Raw genomic sequence first — 20,791 nt, 5'->3', positions numbered from 1 at the left:
GAAAACATACATACATAACCATAATTTTAGGCTGGAAATCTTCTGGTCAGATATGATTAGTTTTTAAACTACTAGGAAAAATACTGTATTTTGGATCTGGTTATGTATCTATACATATAGTTAACTTAGTTTTCAGAGGATTTGATCAGTGCTTCTGTGAGGTTGAGTTGGACATTTATAAAATGAATGTGTTGGGATAGGTGATCTCTAAAACCCTTCCCTTAACTCTGAAAATTTTTTGTTATGGTATATGTTGAGACATACCCTAGTTGAAAGTTAGGGACTTTTTAGAGCTAAAACAAATTTACAAGATCACCTATTATAGGTGAGCTCCCCCTCTGGCTTTTTAAATGAAGAGATAAAAGTTTATAGAGAGAAAGTTATTTAGCCAAGATCACACAGTTCTTAAATGACATAGCTAGAACTCAAACCCGTATTATGTTTAGAGATCTTTTTTTTTTTTTATTTTTTTTAAAGTGAGATAGAGTCTCGCTGTGTTGCCCAGGCTGGAGTGCAGTGGCGCGATCTTGGTTCACTGCAGGCTGCGCCTCCTGTGTTCACGCCATTCTCCTGCCTCAGCCTCCCGAGTAGCTGGGACTACAGGCACCCACCACCACGCCCGGCTAATTTTTTGTATTTTTGGTAGAGACGGGGTTTCACTGTGTTAGCCAGGATGGTATCGATCTCCTGAACTTGTGATCCGCCTGCCTCGGCCTCCCAAAGTGCTGGGATTACAGGCATGAGCCACTGCACCTGGCCAAGATCTTTTCTATAACTACTAGTATTTGAATTTTAAAACTTGTTGACATTTTGAGCATAATTCTGCAAAAGCCCAGTAGGTAAAACAGATTTGTAAAAAAAGCAGCTAATCTAATTGAATTGAGAGTGAGGCTGCTCATACCTTGTCTTCAACTTCCCTTCTAAAAAGATTTCTTGGAATACAGCATAAAAGTTATGGCCAAATAAAAAGTATAAAAGAACAAAAAATAAAAATCAAACACATAAAAGTTACAGCCAGAGGCCATGTTACCTCTGAGCCTGATTTTATCATTTCTTTTCCAATTTTAAGTTGGCCTGGGAATCTTGTTAAAAACTATATTGAGATTAACAGTATAAGGTATTTGGAGTTTGCAGAACACTTTTACAGGTATTTCTTAGAAACAAAAACTGTGTCTTGAATGTCTACTTAAAAATGTTATATATTTTATATGTTATGTTTATAGAGAGAGTTTATAATTCAATACATGATGGTATTTCTTGGAATCCTTCAGTTTATCTGTTTTGAAAGATTCTTTTAGTAGATTCTGCAACATGCACATTATAAGCTGTAAGTTTACTTGTCCAGTAAAATAAATATTTATTAATTGTCACCCATGTACCGGTTAGAGAACTCTCCTGATTGGATTTTGTTGTTTTACATTTTTTATACTGTGCACTGTTTTACATATACATATTGCCCATAGGTGCTCTTAAATTAGCTCTAGAATGGATAAAATATTTCTGAGATATATATATATATATATATATATGTGTGTGTGTGTGTGTGTGTGTGTGTGTGTGTTTTAAAATATAAAACATTTTAGAAGTCTTTCCAAAGGTTATTTTCAGTATCTTCAGTTGCTCTGGAAAAGTGAAACTGGATGGCAGGTTTTTTTTTTTTTTTAAATATCTAAAAAACTTGCATCAGCAGGAGAAGGGATAAACACTGTCGATACATTAATAGAGAAATACTACACAGCATACAACAATAAAAGTAAATTTCAACATCAATATGAATGAATCTAAATATTGAGAGGAGGGAGCAGGTCAGAAGCATACACGCAATCAGTGTATTTCATTTATATAAAGTTGGAAAGCATACCAAACCAGAAAGTATATTATTTTAAGAATACATTTGCATGTGACAAAATTAGAACAACAAAGGAATAATAACAAATACTATAAAACTTTTTCTATGGAAGAGAGAGGGAAATACGATTAAGGAAAGAGGGTCACTTTTTGGGATATTAGAGGTACTGGTAATATTTTATTTCTTTAGTTGACTTGGAGTTCAGAGGTTTTTGTTTTATAATAGTAGATCTTTATAGCTTAGATATCACTAAGAAATTATTGCTAAGAAGTTAGTTTTGAAACGTTACATAAAAAATTTTAAAATTCCTTCCTTATGTATTTTTTCTTCATGAGTTTTTTCTTTTTTACTTTTTCAAGCTGTTGTTTCTACAGTATTCTCAAGAATTTTCCAAGTATATGTTGAGACCGAAAATGTCCATACTTTTGATTTAGAAATTTGATATACTAACATATTCCTCCTATTCCTTCTGTCTCATTCCTCGATTTCTCCCACTCCTTCTGTCTCCAGAATAATGAATCAGCCAAACAAAAAACCTGGATATTTGGATACCAAACCACACATAAATATGAAAATTTCAGCAGCATGAAATGGTTTAAAATTTGTGCAAAGATATAATATTGAATATTCACTTAAAGCTATAGAAAAAAGAACAACTGTATGGAAAGATTAGAAGGGAACACAGGAAGATGAAAACATGAGTTAAGGGGGAGAAACTATTGGCTAGAGTTTTTAATTTGTTTGGTTTTAAGATTTTAATGTGGTATTTAATTTTTAAAAATAGAGAAATTCAAAGTCTAGGTTATCTTATCAGATAAACTGTTAACTTGCCTTGTATTGTGATATGTTGCTATTCATTTTACTAAATTGCTTGGGTTTTGAGGTTTCCAACCTGGAAAATGTATGATAGCTGAATATAGAAAATTTCTTCTAAAGGTTAGATATTATTTCTGTCTTCATGAGCTGCTCTGAATTTGCTTGATTTCTTGATCTCAGATAGATTTGCCTTCGTTTTGCTGAATTTTTAACTGTTGTATTGAACCATTCTAACTAGAGAATCTTACATTTTTCTTAATTAACATTGCTATTGCCCTTAAAAGGATTTTCCCATGAACTGGTGGGTTAGGTAACAAAAAGCCTGTAAACATCAGTCAAATAAATTATTTAATCGAAAGACTTAGCAATAATAAGTACTTTGTCTTTAGGAAAGAACTGGAAAAACTCCGAAAAGATTTGGAAGAAGAGAAGACAATGAGAAGCAATCTAGAGGTAATTCATTTCTTCTAGCATTGAGAGTTTAGTCAGCATAAACTGGATATGTTTTTCCCAACCCAACTGGATAACTGGTTTCTGTGCAAATTATGCTATACTACATCAGTTGGACATATACACAATGTACTACTATTCAGTCACAAAAAAAGAATGAGATCCTGTCATTTGCAACAACATAGATGGAACTGGAGGTAATTGTGTTAAGTGAAATAAGCCAGGCATAGAAAGACAAACTGCGTGTTCCAACTTATTTGTGGGAGCTAAAAAAAAAATTTAAAAAATTGAACTCATAGAGAACAGAAAGATGGTTACCAGAGGGTGGGAAGGGTGTTATGGAATTAATTAGTGGCAAGATATTCTTTTGAAATTGGAATCAGTCCTCTTAAACCCTGCCTCTGCTTTATCAACTAAGTTTACATGTTGTAAATCTTTTGTTATTTCCACAATATTCACAGCATCTTCACCAGCAGTAGATTCCACCTCACAAAACTTTCTTTGCTGATCCAAAAGAAGCAACTCCTCATTTGTTCAAGTTTGATACACTTTTAATTCTCATTCTCTTGCTGTTTTTACCACATCTTCAGTTATTTTCTCCACTAAAGTCTTCAACTCTCAAAATCGTCCCTGGGGATTGGAATCATCTTCCAAACTCCTGTTAATATTGACGTTTTGACTTTCTCCTATGAATCGTGAATGTTTGTAGTGGCATCTAAACTGATGAATTTTTTTCCAGAAGGCTTTCAGTTTATTTGCCTACATTTATCAGCGGAATCACTATCTATGGCAGCTATAGCTTTCCAAAATGTGTATCTTAAATAATAAGAATTGAAAGTCTAAATGTCTCCTTCATTCATGGGCTACAGAATGGATGTTGTGTTAGCAGACGTGAAAGTAACGTTAATCTCCTTGTTCATTTCCATCAGAGCTCTTGGGTGACTACGGGCATTGTCAGGGAGCATGCATATTTTAAAAATAATCTTCTATTTTTTTTTTTTCTGAGCAATAGGTCTCAACCGTGGGCTTAAAATATTCGGTAAATCATGCTGTAAACAGATGTGCTGTTATCCAGGCTTTGTTGTTCCATTTATAGAGCATTAGGCAGAGTAGATTTAGCATAATTCTTAAGGGCCACGGATTTTCAGAATGATAAGTAAGTGATGGTTTCCATTAAAGCTACCAGCTGCATTCACCCATTGACTTCTCTCTAGTTATGGAAGTCCTAGATGATACCTTCGAATTTCAATAGGCTGTTTTACCTCCACTGAAAATTTGTTTCCTGTAGCCAACTTCATCAGTGATCTTGGCTAGATCTTCTGGATGACTTACTGCAGCTTCTACATTAGCACTTGCTTTACCTTCCACTTTTATGTCATGGAGATGGCTTCTTTTCTGAAACCACATGAACCAACCTCTGCTACCTTGAAACTTTTCCTCTGCCACTTCCTCACCTCTGTTCGGCCTTCAAAGAATTGAAGAGAGTTAGGGCCTCACTCTGGATTAGGCTTTGGCTTAAGGTAATGTTACGGTTGGTTTGATCTTCTATCTAGACCACTCAAACTTTCCTTCATATCAACAATAAGGCTGTTAAGCTTTCTTATTATTCATATGTTCACTGGAGTAGCACTTTTAATTTTCTTCAAAAACTTTTCCTTTGCAATCAAAACTTGGCTGTTTGGGGTAAAAGGCCAATCTCTTGACCTGCTGTGGCTTTCAACATTGCCTTCCTCTCTGAGCTTAATCATTTCTAACTTTTTATTTAATGTGAGAGGGATGTGATTATTTCTTTCACTTGAACACTTAGAGGCCATTTTCGGGTTATTAATTGGCCTAATTTTATTATTAGGCCTGTTCTGTCTCAGATAATAGGAAAGGCCAAGTAGAGGAGGAGAGAGAAGGCTGATCAGTGTAGCAGTTAGAACACACATGACATTTATCAGTTAAGTTTGCTGTTTTATATGGATGCGGTTCATGACACCCCAGAACAATTACAATATTAACATCAAAGATCACTGATCACAAATCACCATAACATATATAATTACAGTGAAAACATTTGAAATCTTGTGAAAATTGTCAAAATGTGGACACAGTGATACAAAGTGATCACATATTGTTGGAAAAATGGCATTTATAATAGAGTAGCTCAACATAGGATTACCACAAGCCTTTGACTGTAGACAATGCAGTATCTGTGAAGCACAGCAAAACGAAGTACAATAAAACGAGGTATCCCTGTAGTTCTCTCTTCTGTGCAGTTAAGCTATTTTCATTCTTTGCTCAGGGACAGGACTGGTGGTGGTGACAGATGTCTGTGGATTCACTGCCTCCCATTTTTAACTTAAGAGTTTATCTTAATTCTCCACTGATGATTGGCAATTTCAACTATTTCCTTTATCCTTCTTAGCTTTCTTTTTCTCCTCACTAACGTTTATCTTCATTTGCATTATTCTTTCTGCATATCTCAGAGAAAGTTGTATCCTACCTTGTTTTAGAGACTCTTCCCATTGTTTAAGTATTTCATACTCCCTTCTGTTTTTTAATCTGCCTCATTACTTACCCTGTTTCTTTTGTCAGCAGTTTGTGGAACAAGAGAGAATTTGGGACTTGCAGTTGGAAAACCTTGGCTCTTATCCTGAGAATCAACTAACTTTTTTGTTTTAAACTGTGTATTAGTTAGGCTTAGTATTTTCTGCACCTGATCTCATTAGACACACATAACAACATGTAAGGATTATTGTTCCTATTATAAGATTGAAAAAAGTAGGGTTCGGAATGATAGTGTTAGGCTGCACTTGCATTGCTATAAAGAAATACCTGAGACTGGATAATTTATAAAGAAAAGAAATTTCATTGGCTCATGCTTCTACAGGCTGTACAGGAAGAAGCATGATTTCTGCATCTGCTCACCTTCTGGGGAGGCCTCAGGGAGCTTTTACTCATGGTGAAAGGTCAAGTAGGGGCACACATTTCACATGGCGAGAAAGGGAGTAAGAGAGAGAGTGGGAGGGGCCACACACTTTTAAACAACCAAATCTTGTGTGAACTTACTCATCATGAAGGGGGTGATCCAAACATGGATCATCCAAAAACCCCATGATCCAAATACCTCTCACCTGGCCCAACCTCCAATACTGGGGATTACTTTTAATCTGAGATTTGGTGGGGACACAGATCCAAATCATATCAATGACTAACAGCAGTGGAGCTGAAATTTTAAATATATATATATATATATATATTTTTGAGATGGAGTCTCACTCTGTTGCTCAGGCTGGAGTGCAATGGTGCGAACTTGGCTCACTGCAACCTCCACCTCCTGGGTTCACGCCGTTCTCCCACCTCAGCCTCCCGAGTAGCTGGGACTACAGGCGCCTATGAATCACACCCGGCTAGTTTTATATTTGTATTTTTAGTAAAGACGGGGTTTCACCGTGTTATCCAGGATGGTCTTGATCTCCTGACCTCGTGATTCGCCCACCTCAGCCTCCCAAAGTGCTGGGATTACAGGCGTGAGCCACCGCGCCTGGCCCTTTTTTTTTTCTGAGATGAAGTCTTGCTGTTACCCAGGCTGGAGTGCAATGGTGCGATCTTGGCTCACTGCGACCACCACCTCCCAGGTTCAAGCAGTTCTCCTGCCTCAGCCTCCCGAGTAGCGAGGTCTACAGGCATGCACCACCAAACCCAGCTAATTTTTTTTGTATTTTTAATAGAGATGGGGTTTTGCCATGTTGGCCAGGCTGATCTCAAACTCCTGACCTCAGGTGATCCACCTGCCATGGCCCCCCAAAGTACTGGGATTACAGGCATGAGCCACTGCACCTGGCCTTAAAAATGTTTTCTAACAGAAGCACCCAATCTTCAGAACCTTTGCACTTCAGGATTAAATTATACTGTGTGAATTTAGACAAGTCACTTAACCTCCTTTAGCTTTAGTTGTTGAGATAATTTATGTGAAAGTACTTTGTAAATTACAAAACTTGATTTTATCCTTATTTCCAACATTATCCTCTGTTGGCAGCTTTACTACTTTGCATGAAAATACTTGACTTTTTCCATTATTCAGAATCAAAGAATAGCCTCCATTTAGGTCTAGCTGCGCTCTTGATGTACTGCAGTTACTTTCTCTTTTCACTTGAAGTTCGTTTGTTGAAATATGAAAATAACCCCCATCCTCTTAAAAATAGTCTACTTTTGTGGTCTCTGATTTTTCGCTTTCAATTCAGTCTGTAACCCTTTGCATCTTAGGTTAGGTTTACTGATGCCAAATTCAAGGTCTTTTATTCAGTTCCTGCAACATACCACTTTTTTTTTTTTTTCTACCATTGCCACTCTGTCAAAGGTTTGTCTTGGTTTAGATGATACTACATGCTATTGTCTCTAATTTCTCCATCTCCTCTTCCTTCGTTTTCTACTTTTTAAATTTTGTTTTTAGAGACAGGGAGTCACTCTGTCACCCAGTCTAGAATACAGTGAAACAATCATAGCCCACTGCAGCCTCAAACTCCTGGGATCAAGTGATCCTCCTGCCTCAGCCTCCCAAGTAGCTGAGACTACAGGCATGCACTTTCATGCCTGGTTAATTTTTCAGTTTTTTGTAGGGACTGGTTCTCACCATGTTGCCCAGGTTGATCTTAAACTCCTGGCCTCAAGTGATCCTCCCACTTTGGCCTCCCAAAGTGATAGGATTAAAGGTATGAGCCACCATGCCTGGCCTTCCTCTTCCTTCCTTGTAACCTAAATGTAAATATTCCTTCACTGGTATCCTTGGCTTTTCTGTTTGAGCATTCACATTTTGAATTAATCTGTACTCAGGAATCTAATGATTAGCTCTAGTACCTCTCCCCTCTAAATCAAATTCGTATTTTCCCAGCTTGTATCCTATGTTTCTGGCTTTTTGTCCCCCCTGGATGTTTCATCATGAACTTAGATTTAGCATGTCCTCAGTTAAATTTATCATCTTCCTTTCCTGTTGTTTTGATTTCCTGTTTCTGTTGATAATTTCTGTTGCCCTTATAGTCATATAGACATGGTACTTTGTACGTGGTTCTCTTCTAGTTCCATTCACTTTTAGTCCTATTACCTCCTAATCTTTATGTCTTTATCCCCACTATATCTTGTTCTGATGCTTATTATCTTCTGCTTAGCTTTCTTGAGTACTCTAATTTAATCTCAGATTAACCTTTCCTTCATCAAGTACGTTCAAGAGCTTTCCATTACATGCTGAATAAAGTTCCAACAACTTACTATATGAGGTGTTTTTATATTTTGGTCCTAGTTATCTTTATTTACTTGCTGATCCTCCTCCATTGTGCCTCTTACAATTGATATGTCTGAATTTTTATTCTTACTGTGTTTTCTTGGATTGTCCTTTTGTCTCATCTTCTAATGCCCACATTCTACAGATTCTCAAGGCCCTGCTCAATTACCTTCATTAAATTGATATTAGTCTGTCTCTGATTAAAAGTAACTTAGTGGCTGGGTGCAGTGGCTCAACCTGTAATCCCAGCACTTTGGGAGGCCGAGGTGGGTGGATCACCTGAGATCAGGAGTTTGAGACCAGTCTGGCCAACATGGTGAAACCTTGTCTCTACTAAAAAAATACAAAAATTAGCTGGGCATGGTGGTACACATCTGTAATCCCAGCTGCTAGGCTGAGGCATGAGAATCACTTGAACCCAGGAGGCAGAGGTTGCTGTGAGCCGAGATCATGTCACTGCACTCCAGCCTGGGTGACAGAACGAGATTCTGTCCCCCAAAAAAGTGGTCTTCTTCCAAATTTGCAAGACTTGTAGTTTTGTAAGAGATGTATATATAATAACTTCCTATGTTTTCACTGTTAGAGTATGTACTTATTCTACCTGTCTTCGAGACTGTAAGGTTGTTTGGGTAGGATCCATGTCTTTTTTATCTTTGCTCATTGCTTCTAACACAGTGCTGTATACATATTAGATATCTAATACATTATTGACAAATTAATCAAAGTATACATGTTAAAAGTATATCTTAAATTCACAGCATGTAACATGGTAGATATTGAGAAATTTTTAAGTGTTTTTTGACTTTTTTCTCACATTTTATATATACATGTTTATATTCATACGTGAAAATAAGATAATGAGACAAGTAAGAGGAACTTAATAGTGTTAAACTTGTATATCTGACTTAATTTGCCATAAAAATTATGACAAGAGTCAAGTTGTTTCTCTTTTGGATAACTTAATATGATTTTATTTTTCTAGCAAAGTCAGCTGTTACTTGGCCTCACACTGACTTGTATTACATATATATTTTTTCTTTTGTTACAGGTAGAGTTTTACCCTGTATTTGTAAAAGCACACCTAAGGCACTAAAGTTTTAGAATAATTTATTTAAAGGAGAAAGATGTTTCTCCAAAGATTAAAAGTAGTACTTTAATGTTAACGTTATACAGTATTATAATGTTCACTAAAAATGAACAATGAACATACAAAGAGAAACTCTAGCAATGTATTTGCATGATCACTGATTTTTTTTCCTAATTTTATTGGGGTACAGGTGGTATTTGGTTACATGAGTGAGTTCTTTAGTGGTGATTTGTGAGATTTTAGTGCACCCATCACCTGAGCAGTATACTACTACACCATATTTGTAGTCTTATCCCTCACCCCCTTCCCACTCTTCAACTCAAGTCCCCAGAGTCTGTTGTATCATTCTTATGCCTTTGCTTCCTCATAGCCTAGCTCCCACATGTCCATGAGAACATACAATGTATTGATTTTCCGTTCCTGAGTTACTTCATTAGAATAATAGTCTCCAGTTTCATCGAGGTCACTGCAGATGCTGTTAATTCATTCCTTTTTTTGTCTAAGTAGTAGTCCGTCATATATATCACAGTTTCCTTATCCACTCATTGAATGATGGGCACTTGGTTTGGTTCCATGATTTTGCTATTGTGAATCTTGCTGCTATAAACATGTGTGTGCAAGTATATTTTTCGAATAATGACTTCTTTTCCTCTGGGTAGATACCTGGTAGTGGGATTGCTGGATCAAATGGTAGTTCTACTTTTAGTTCTTAAAGAAATCTCTGCACTGTTTTCTATAGTGGCTGTACTAGTTTACATTCCCACCAGCAGTGTAGAAGTGTTCTCTGATCACCTCATCAATGCCAACATCTGCTGTTTTTTGATTTTTGATTATGGCCATTCTTGCAGGAGTAAGGTGGTATCACATTGTGGTTTTGATTTACATTTCTCCAATCATTAGTGATGTTGAGCATTTCTTCATATGTTTGTTGGCCATTTGCACATCTTTTTTTGAGGATTGTCTATTCATGAACTTAGCCCACTTTTTGATGGGATTGCTTTTTCTTACTGATTTGTTAGAGTTTGTTGTAGATTCTGGATATTAGTCCTTTGTCAGATGTATAGATTGTGAAGATTTTCTCCTACTCTGTGGGTTGTCTGTTTACTCTGTTGACTGTTGACTGTTCCTTTTGCCATGCAAAAGCTCTTTAATTAGGTTTCAGCTATTTGTCTTTGTTTTTATTACATTTGCTTTTGGGCTCTTGGTCAAGAAATCCTTGTGTATGCCAATAACTAGAAGGGTTTTCTATTGTTATCTTTGAGAATTTTTATAGTTTCAGGTCTTAAGTTTTAGTCCTTAATCCATCTTGAGTTCATTTCTGTATAAGGTGAAAGATGAGGATCCAGCTTCATTCTCCTACATGTGACTAGCCAGTTATCCCAGCACCATTTGTTGAAAGGGGTGTCCTTTATGTTTTTGTTTGCTTTGTCGAAGAGCAGTTCGCTGTAAGTATTTGGGTTTACTTCTGAGTTCTCTGTTCTGTTCCATTGGTCTATGTGCCTATTTTTATATCAGTACTATGCTGTTTTGGTGACTGTGGCCTTATAGTACAGTTTGAAATGAGGTAGTGTGATGCCTCCAGATTTGTTCTTTTTCCTTAGTCTTGCTTTGGCTATGCGGGCTCTTTTTGGTTCCATATGAATTTTAGAATTGTTTTATCTAAATCTGTGAAGAATGATGATGGCATTTTGATGGGAATTGCCTTGAATTTATGCATAGCTTTTGACAGTGTGGTCATTTTCACAGTATTGATTCTACCCATCCATGAGCATGGGATGCGTTTTCATTTGTGCCGTCTGTGATTTCTTTCAGCAGTGTTTGTAGTTTTCCTTGTAGAGGTCTTTTGACTCCTTGGTTAATTCTTAAGTATTTTATTTTATTTTTTTTTCAGATATTGTGAAAGGAGTTGAGTTCTTGATTTGATTCTCTGCTTGGTTGCTATTGGTATATAGAAAAGCTACTGATTTGTGGACATTAATCTTGTACCCAAAACTTTGCTGAATTGTTTTATCAGTTCTGGGAGCTTTCTGAAGGAGTCTTTAGGGTTTCCAAGGTAAATGATTGTATCGTCAGCAAACAATGACAGTTTGACTTCCTCTTTTTTGATTTGGATGCCGTTTGTTTATTTCTCTGCTCTGGTTGTTCTGGCTAGGACTTCCAGTACTATGTTGAAGAGGAGTCGTGAGAGCAGACATCCTCGTCCTGTTTCAGTTCTCAGAGGGAATGCTTTCAACTTTTCTCTATTCAGTATTATGTTGGCTGTGGATTTGTCATAGATGGCTTTTATTACATTGAGGTATATCCCTTGTATGCCAGTTTTGCTGAGAGTTTTAATCATAAAGGGATGCTGGGTTTTGTTGAACTTTTTTTGCATCTATTGAGATATGTGATTTTTGTTTTTAATTCTGTTTATATGGTATGTCACATTTATTGACTTGTGTATGTTAAACCATCCCTGCATCCCTGGTATGAAACCCACTTGATCATGGTTGATTATCTTTTTGCTATGTTGTCGGATTCGGTTAGCTAGTATTTTGTTAAGGATTTTAACATCTATGTTCATCAAAGATACTGGTCTGTAGTTTACATTTTTGGTTATGTCTTTTTCTGGTTTTGGTATTAGGGTGATGCTGGCTTCATAGAATGAATTAGGGAGGGTTCCTTTCTCTATCTTGTGGAATAGTGTCAAAAGGATTCGTACCCATTCTTCTTTGAATGTCTGGTAGAAATCTGCTGTTAATCCATCTGGTCCTGGGCTTGTTTTTAGTAATTTTTTAATTACCATTTCAAATTTACTGCTTGTTATTGGCCTGTTAAGGATCTCTAATTCTTCCTGATTTAAGCTAGGAGGGTTGTATTTTTCCAGAAATTCATCCATCTCTTCTACGTTTTCTAGTTTTATGTGCATAATGGTGTTCATAGTACCCTTGAATGATCTTTTGTATTTCTGTGGTGTCAGTTTTAATATCTCCTGTTTCGTTTCTTAGTGAGGTTATTTGGATTTTCTCTCTTCTTAGTTGATCTTACTAATGGTCTATCAATTTTATTTATCTTTTCAAAGAACCAGGTTTTTGTTTCATTTATCTTTTGTATTTTTGTTGTTGTCGTTGTTTCAATTTTATTTAGTTCTTCTCTGATCGTGGTTATTTCCTTTCTTCTGCTGGGTTGTGTTTGGTTTCTTCTTGTTTCTCCAGTTCTTGTGGCGTGACCTTAGAGTGTCAGTTTGTGCTGTTTCAGTCTTTTTGATGTAGGTTTTGAGGGTTATTAAGTTTTCTCTTAGCGCTGCATTTGCTGTATTACAGAGATTTTGGTAGGTTGTGTCATTATTGTCGTTCAGTTTGAATAATTTTTTTAATTTCCATCTTGATTTTATTTTTGACCCAGTGCTCATTCAGGAACATGTTATTTAATTTCCATGTATTTGTCTGGTTTTGAAGGTTCCTTTTGGACTTGATTTCCTGTTTTATTGTACTGTGGTCTGAGAGAGTGCTTGACATGATTTCAGTTATCTTAAATTTATTGAGGCTCATTTTATGGCATATCATATGGTCTATCTTGGAGAAAGTTCCATGCGCTATTGAATAGAATGTATATTCTGTGGTTGTTGGATGAAATATTCTGTATATATCTGTTAAGTCTATTTGTTCTAAGGTATAGTTTAAATACATTCTTTCTTTGTTGACTTTCTGTCTTGATGACCTGTCTAATGCTGTCAGTGGAGTATTGAAGTCCCCTACTATTACTGTGTTGCTGTCTAATCTCATTTCTTAGGTCTATTAGTAATTGTTTTGTAAATTTGGGACCTCCAGTGTTAGGTGCCTATATGTTTAGGATTGTGATATTTTACTGTTGGACAAGGCCTTTTAGCATTATATTATGTCCGTCTTTGTCTCTTTTAACTGCTGTTGCTTTAAAGTTTGTTTTGTCTGATATAATAGCTACCCCTGCTCGCTTTTGGTGTCCATTTGCATGAAATGGCTTTTTCCACCCGTTCACTTGAAGTTTATGTGAGTCCTTTTATGTAGGTGAGTCTCCTGAAGGCAGCAGATGGTTGGTTGGTGAGTTCTTAACCATTCTGGAGTTCCGTATCTTTTAAGTGGAACATGTAGACCATTTATATTCAATGTTAATAATGAAATGTGATGTACTGTTGCGTTCATTGTGCTCTTTGTTGCCTGTGTACTTTGGTTTTTTTGTTTTTTGTTTTTGCTTTTTAACTTGTAGTTTTGTTTTATAGTTCCTATGTGATTCATGCTTTTAGGTTCTGTTCTGATGTGCTTCTAGGATTTGTTTCAAGATTTAGAGCAACTTTTAGCAGTTCTCGTAGTGGTGGCTTGGTAATAGTGAATTCTCTCATCATTTGTCTGAAAAAGACTATCTCTCCTTCATGTGTGAAGCTTAATTTCCTTAGGTACAAAATTCTTGGCTAATTGTTTTCTTTGAGGAGGCTGAAGATAGGGCCTCAATCCCTTCTAACTTGTAGGGTTTCTGTTGAGAAATCTTCTGTTAATCTAATAAGTTTTCCTTTATAGGTTACCTAGTGCTTCTGTCTGACAGCTCCTATGATTCTTTCCTTTATCTTAACTTTGGATAACCTGGGAACAATGTGCCCACGTGATGATCTTTTTGTGATGAATTTCTCAGGTGTTTTCTCTGTGCTTCGTATATTTGGATGTCTAAGACTCTAGCAAGGCCAGGGAAGTTTTCCTCAATTATTGCCCCAAATGTGTTTCCAAGCTTTTAGATTTCTCTTCTTCCTCAGGGAACACCAATTATTCTTAGGTTTGGTTGTTTAATATAATCCCAGACTTCTTGGAGGCTTGGTTCATATTTTCTTGTTCTTTTTTCTTTGCATTTGTTGGATTGGGTTAATTCTAAGACCTAGTCTTCAAACTCTGAATTTCTTTCTTCTGCTTGTTCAGTTCTATTGCTGAGACTTTCCAGAGCATTTTGCATTTCTAAAAGTGTGTCCAAAGTTGCCTGAATTTTGTATTGTTTTTTTTTCTTTAAGCTATCTATTTTCTTGAATATTTCTCCCTTCACTTCTTGCATCGTTGTTTGGATTTCCTTGCACTGGGTTTCGCCTTTCTCTGGTGCCTCCCTGATTAGCTTAATGACTAACCTCCTGAATTCTTTTTCAGGTAAGTCAGGGATTTCTTCTTGGTTTGGATCCATTGCTGGTGAACTCATGTGATCTTTTGAGGGTGTTGAAGAGCCTTGTTTTGCCATATTACCAGGGTTGGTTTTCTGGTTCCTTCTCATTTGGGTAGGCTCTGTCAGAGGGAAGGTCTAGGGCTGAAGACTGTTCTTCAGATTCTTTTGTCCCACTGGGTGTTGCCTTGATATAGTACTCTCCGCCTTTTCCTACAGGTGTGGCTTACTGTGAGCCTAACTGCAGTGATGGTTATCTTTCTTCTGGGTCTAGCCACCCAGTGATTCTACCAGGCTCCAGGCTGGTACTAGGGGTTGTTTGCAGAGACTCTTGTGATGTGAATTGTCTATGGGGGTCTCAGCCATGGATACCAGTGCCTGTTCCAGTGGAGGTGGCGGGCAGGGGGATTCAATGGACTCCGTGAGGGTTCTTAGCTTTGGTGGTTTAATGTTCTATTTTTGAGCGAGTTGGCCTCCTGCCGGGAGGTGGCATTTTCCAGCAGGCATCAGCTGTAGTAGTAGGGAGAGGGACCATCAGTGGGTAGGGACGTAGAACTCCCAAGATTATATGCCCTTAGTCTTCCACTACCAGAGTGGGTAGGGAAGGACCATCAGGTGAGAGCAGGGCTAGGAATGTCTGAGCTCATGCTCTTCTCGGGCAGGTCTTGCTGTGGCTGCTGTTGGAGATGAGGGTGAGATTCCCAGGTCACTGGAGTTGTGTACCTGGGAGGATTACGGCTGCCTCTGCCAAATCATGCAGGTTGTCGGGGAAGTAGGGGAAAGCTGGCAGTCAAAGGCCTCACCCGGCTCCCACACACACTGAAGGGCCAGTCTCAGTCCCACCATGCCTTCCCCAACAGCCCTGTTTCCAGATGGTGGGCAAGATGGGCCTGAAAACTTGCCCCAGGCTACTTAGCCCACCTTCTAGCTGCGAAAGAAAAGGGCTTGATTCTTCCCTCCCCTGTGGAATCTGTAAGATTTGCCCCCCTACCCAGAGTTGTGGCCAGGAGGTTTCTTGCCCCATTCAAATTGTTAAGTTTAGCTAGAGATTTCCTTTTCCCTGTGGAGTTTTACCCCCTGCTCCTCTGGCCACCCTCCCTATGGATCTCTGTAGTGCCAGGCAGGAATGGCCTGCTTGGGGTCTCAGCAAGCTCCCAGGGCCTTACAGCGCTTCCTCTACCCCCTGTATTTTGCTCAGCTCTCTAAATTGAGTCAGATCCAGGTGAAGTTGGAAACTTCTGCAAACAGACCTTCTGTTTCTCCAGTGGGGGTGTGTGTTCAGGAGAGGAGGGTCTCCCTTTCCCATTTCCGCAGTTGGGGCACTCACAGTATTTGGGGTGTTTCCAGGTCCTGCAAGAGCAGTCCGCTTTCTTCAGAGGGTCTGTGGGTACTCTCGGGATTGCTGGTTTGTTCTTGCAGTCTATCTGGAGCTAAAATTCACTGTGCGAGCCTCCGCACGCGGTTCTGTCTGGAGCTACAATCCAGTCCTGTCCACCATGATGACCCCTGTCCAGTAATAACTACATGCATGTCACAAATAGCAGTTTACGAGTATTGCTGATTGTGCATGCAATAGTAGCCTTCACACTCCCTCCTCCCTCTTCTACCAGTTTGTTTTTCTTACCGCTTTCTGTATCTTTGGAATGAAGACTATAATAACAGATCAGGCTGACAATGAAAGGTATCATCTCAATACAAATTGAAAACAGGCTTGTTCTAGTCCAGTGCTGCTAAAACATTGAGCTAATCATCATAATATTAAGAGAATCATATCAGGGAAGATCCTGAAAGTAATAAACTGTTCTTGGGTAGTTACAATCTTTAAGGAGATTGTGAACATACAACAATTATACTTTTTGACTATGGCAAAGTCCTAATCATTGAATAATGTACTGTTTGTCAAAGCTAGCCAAAGCATGTATTGTTTATGTGCACTCTTGAGGAAGGTGATGCCATCAGGATAAGGCAAGGCCTATATATTTCCTCATGCAGTGAAAGGTTAAAGATTATCAAAATGTTATGGAATTGAGAAGAGAAATCAGTATAAAAACTGTGGGCTTTAAAGTCCTAAATCTTACCATGACAAGTCCTTTGTCACTTGTTAGTGTGGAACGTTGGCATCCTGTTTAATGTCTTTGAGCCTCAACTTAGCCATTTGAATATGTCAATATTGAACTGTGTAGTTATTGTGCAAACTTAATGAACTGATTTCCTTCTTCATAAATTCCTTAAGTTATGAATTTCTGTTAAGTGAAGAATGCCTTCTGCCCAAAGGTGGAAGATTCAGCACCTTGACTGAATCTTAGATATATTCCTGGGCTTTAAGATATTTAATGTAGTATATACTAGTTACAGATAAGTAAATTGAAACCAAGTCAAGTGATTTAACCATAATTATAATTAAATATAATTAGTGAAAAACATGGAACTAAACAGGTCTTTTCTTTATTCTTTTTACTGTTGTTTAATGTACCCTTTGTTTAATTACAGATACATGTACATTTCTTAATTGGGTTTCAGGGATTTTTTTGTTCTTTGTAGGACTGACTGATTTTTTTTTTACAGCTTTAATTTTAAATGCTCACATTACTTAACATTTTTCTGGCTGAAAGGGCTATAATTGCTTTTTTCTTATTGTGACTGCCATTTAGGAACTTGCATTGTACTGTTGAAACTTTATTCAACTGTATTATACCATGGGAAATTGGATTTTAGGTCTGGAAAAAAATCTGAAGGCTTGAAAGTATGATCACGTCTTAATGACATAGAATAAAATAAACTACTAAACTAAGGATATTTTATGTATTGCTCAATTTATGTTTTTTGTTTTAGATGGAAATAGAGAAGCTGAAAAAAGCTATCCTGTCTTCTTGAGGTAGTGTGGACCTGGTGTTCATAATGTTCCAGGGATTCAGAAGCAACACTATGAACTTCAGCTGACTTGTTACTTAAAAATTGTGAATGCTGGTGTTGTGATAAATACGAGTAAATGAAGTATAATATCTATAGAAACGTAGAGTGAGGGTGAATTTTTATATATATATATTTTGTTTTGCCAATATGAAGAAAAAGAGGCCTTATTTCTTAACTGTGCTGGGATTGCAAACACTTTTTTAAAAATTGTTTGCTTGAAAATACTACTGAATATATATAAATAAGAATGTGCACAGTAGTTTTTTTTTTTATTGAAACTTGTATTATTTTTAAAGAGATCTATACTATAAATATGGTGATATATTTACAAGTAATCTGTAAGATACGCTATTTGAGAGGGACAGATTAGCTTTTTAGTAACTATAGTCACTACTTTTTCCATAATGCATAAGGGATATAAACTGTGTTTGTATGTGTATGTGTATATATATATATATTTTTACTTTTATCCTCTTACCTAAGGTTACACTGTTGTGCCTGTTTGTCTGCAATGCTGTTTATATTTTGGGTGATGAAATAGGAGTTTCCTAGCTATATAAACCAGATTACTCACCCATGCGTATAGTAAGAACTAATGAATAATCAAAATAATTTCATCAACTTTTAGAATATTTTATGTTGCTTGCACTATAGGAGTCATAAAAGGAACTTAGTTAAAATATGTTGAACTGTTAAACATTTGGGGAAATATGAACTGTATTTTAAATTTGTTAGGTCTGAAGAATCTAAAAGTGTTAATTTAACCCTTAACTTGTGCCTAGAAACTACAGCACATATAAAATATGTAAACACCAGCCTGTTGCTGTACTTTTCTGCTATTTTACAGTCTCAAATATTGCTCATTATCTTGGCAATTTCATGCTTCTCCTTCTGACTTTTAATAATGGTAATAGGAAAACAAAACCCAGAGCTTTTCAGAACTTCAGTGTGAGGTTTCCTATTTTGACAAGTTATCTTGTAAATACTCAGGTTTTATGATATATACTTTAAAGACCTGATAGACCAAACTAACTCATGGAGATATTTTGAACTATTATTTAGGTACAAACTTTATAATGAATGTTAGTATGTCATAAAATAAAACATTACAGCTTATTTAAAACCAAATATAGTTGAAGATATTTAAAATACATTTTCACAGAATGGATGAATTAGTTGTTTCTTCAGAGTTACTTATGAACAGTTGAATACTTTAAAATGTTCTATCTGTAGGTAACATCTAAAAACACAAGTGGGTTTATTTAAATTTTTAAAATTTGAAATTTTTTTTTGCAAAAAATTAGGTTTTATGCTTTATTATATAGCAAATGAGTGTCAGATTTTTGAATACCAGTGATTATGTTTCCATTTTTTTTAGTTTTAAACCACCAAACCAATATTTTGCCTTTACATTTTAATCTCATAATAAAGAAATCTTATGTAAATGAAATTTTGTCATGTTTCAAATAAAGAGAACTGAAGTAGAAAATAGAAATGCCAGTATACAACATAATGTTTAATTTACAACTTACATTAGGGGTTTGGGGGATTGCTAATTATATGTTGAGAATATATATTAGAACTCTTCAAAATGGGCTCTTCCAATGAGGTCACTACTGAACAAAATTGTTCCCTCCTCTTCTGTTAAATAAAATAGATTTAAATGACTAGTCAAATGAATTTTTTCCTTCTTGTTAAATAAATTAAATCTTATTTTCTTTTAATGACAAACCTTAGGTAAAATAAAAACATTGTAATCCTAGAAATTATCCTCCAGCTTTCTTACCTGAAAATCTACTGAAGCAATCCCTGGTCATCCTAATAATGGGATGAGGGAAGTTTCCAGCAGATTTCAGGCTGTTCTTAAAGTTTTTGTTGGCCATTTTCTCACTAGTACATAAAATCAAGATGCTTATGAGCATGAAAATGCATTTAAAGTTTTTGCTTGTGTACTCCTCAGTCAGAATAGAAAAATAACTGAAATACTTTTATCTTTCTGTCTTTAATAAAACAGTAAAGAAAACCAAACAAACCCAGGCCTGATGGGAAAAATGATTCCTTTATTCTAGCAATGTTACTCCTTGCTGTTGGTATGGGAAATTTTAATAATTTCTGTTACTAAAGTTCATATCACAAAATGATATGTAATAATAACCTTTACTTGGGGTAAGTCATGAATTTTTTTTCTACATGTGAGTATAAAAGACGAAAGTGAACAGCATGGAATCTTACTGCCAAATTATTAGTGAATGTATAGTTCATGTATTCTTTGAGACACATTAATTTCCGAATTGTATTTCAGTGTTATTTTTTGTGTGTGACCACTAAACTTCTGTCTTAATATAAAGCTGTTACCTTCTACAGAATTTAAGTCTGAAGATGTAAAGAGAGATCGGGCCTTGTGTAACAGAAGATACTCTATTTTCTGCTCTTACTGTGATCACAGAAAAATAAAAAATCCAAATGCTCTCTAGATTTGTTGATAAACGTTTTATGTCTGCATTTAAACTTGAAATGTATGAGCAGAATGAGACAATCAGTTAAATCGGAAATGAGAAGTATTATAATGTAATGGCCTTGTTTTGCTATAGCAATAAAATGACCAAGTGCAATGACTTGATTTAATAAAATCATATTTTAAAAGCTGCTGCTATGAATATTTTTGGCTATGAAATTTTACCCTGACTTGCTTTCAGTAACTCTTATGTAATGCGGTTGATGTTGTAACCTAACATTCCAAGAAAAAAAAAAAAAAAATTGAAAGGGGGAATCTCAAAATAGTATATACTTCACTAACTTGTTTACAGGTGCTGTATAAAAAGCATGCTTCTCTCTCAAAAAATTAATAATAAAGGATTTTATTGCCAGTTGTGTCAGTCTTTATTGGTTATTTTTTGTTAACTTTAGCATTTGTGTATTGCAGAGTATGATGAAAATTATATTACTTCAGTTCCCAAATACAAGAATAAATAGTAAACTGAAAACGTTAAAAATGCTAGACCTGTATGACTTTTACTGAACTTTTCTGAGTCTGGTTTTTAATCTGAAACTGAGATAATAATTTCTACTTTACAAGATTATGGGGAGAATTTGAAATAGTTTATCTAAAGGGCTTTATACTATGCTTGGCATAGAGTAGTTTTAAAAAAAATGGAGGCTGCTGTTTTACCCTTTTAAAAAGCATTTTACAGTGATGGATGTGATATAAATTAGATGGATAAGGTTAAGCAAAAGGAGGCATTGTACATCCTTTCCTCCTGAA

The 20,791-nt window shown here is 36.2% G+C and overlaps 1 protein-coding gene across 1 annotated transcript in view; it reads left to right on the top strand.

Annotated features, from left to right (window-relative positions):
• The window catches only part of CD2AP (CD2-associated protein), a 158,328-nt gene extending 137,932 nt beyond the window's left edge, over window positions 1-20,396 (top strand). Inside the window, exons 17-18 of the mRNA XM_011960437.1 lie at window positions 3,055-3,118; window positions 17,449-20,396. Of these exons, the coding sequence (XP_011815827.1) occupies window positions 3,055-3,118; window positions 17,449-17,490 (106 nt within the window). The 3' untranslated portion in view covers window positions 17,491-20,396. The remainder of the gene's footprint in view (window positions 1-3,054; window positions 3,119-17,448) is intronic.
• Window positions 20,397-20,791: the final 395 nt, after the last annotated feature.

The sequence above is a fragment of the Colobus angolensis genome, unplaced genomic scaffold, assembly GCF_000951035.1.
Source record: "Colobus angolensis palliatus isolate OR3802 unplaced genomic scaffold, Cang.pa_1.0 Scaffold51, whole genome shotgun sequence".
Lineage (NCBI taxonomy): Eukaryota > Metazoa > Chordata > Mammalia > Primates > Cercopithecidae > Colobus > Colobus angolensis.
The sequence above is the reverse complement of the archived record's forward strand: the minus strand, read 5'-3'. Positions and strand labels throughout refer to the sequence as shown.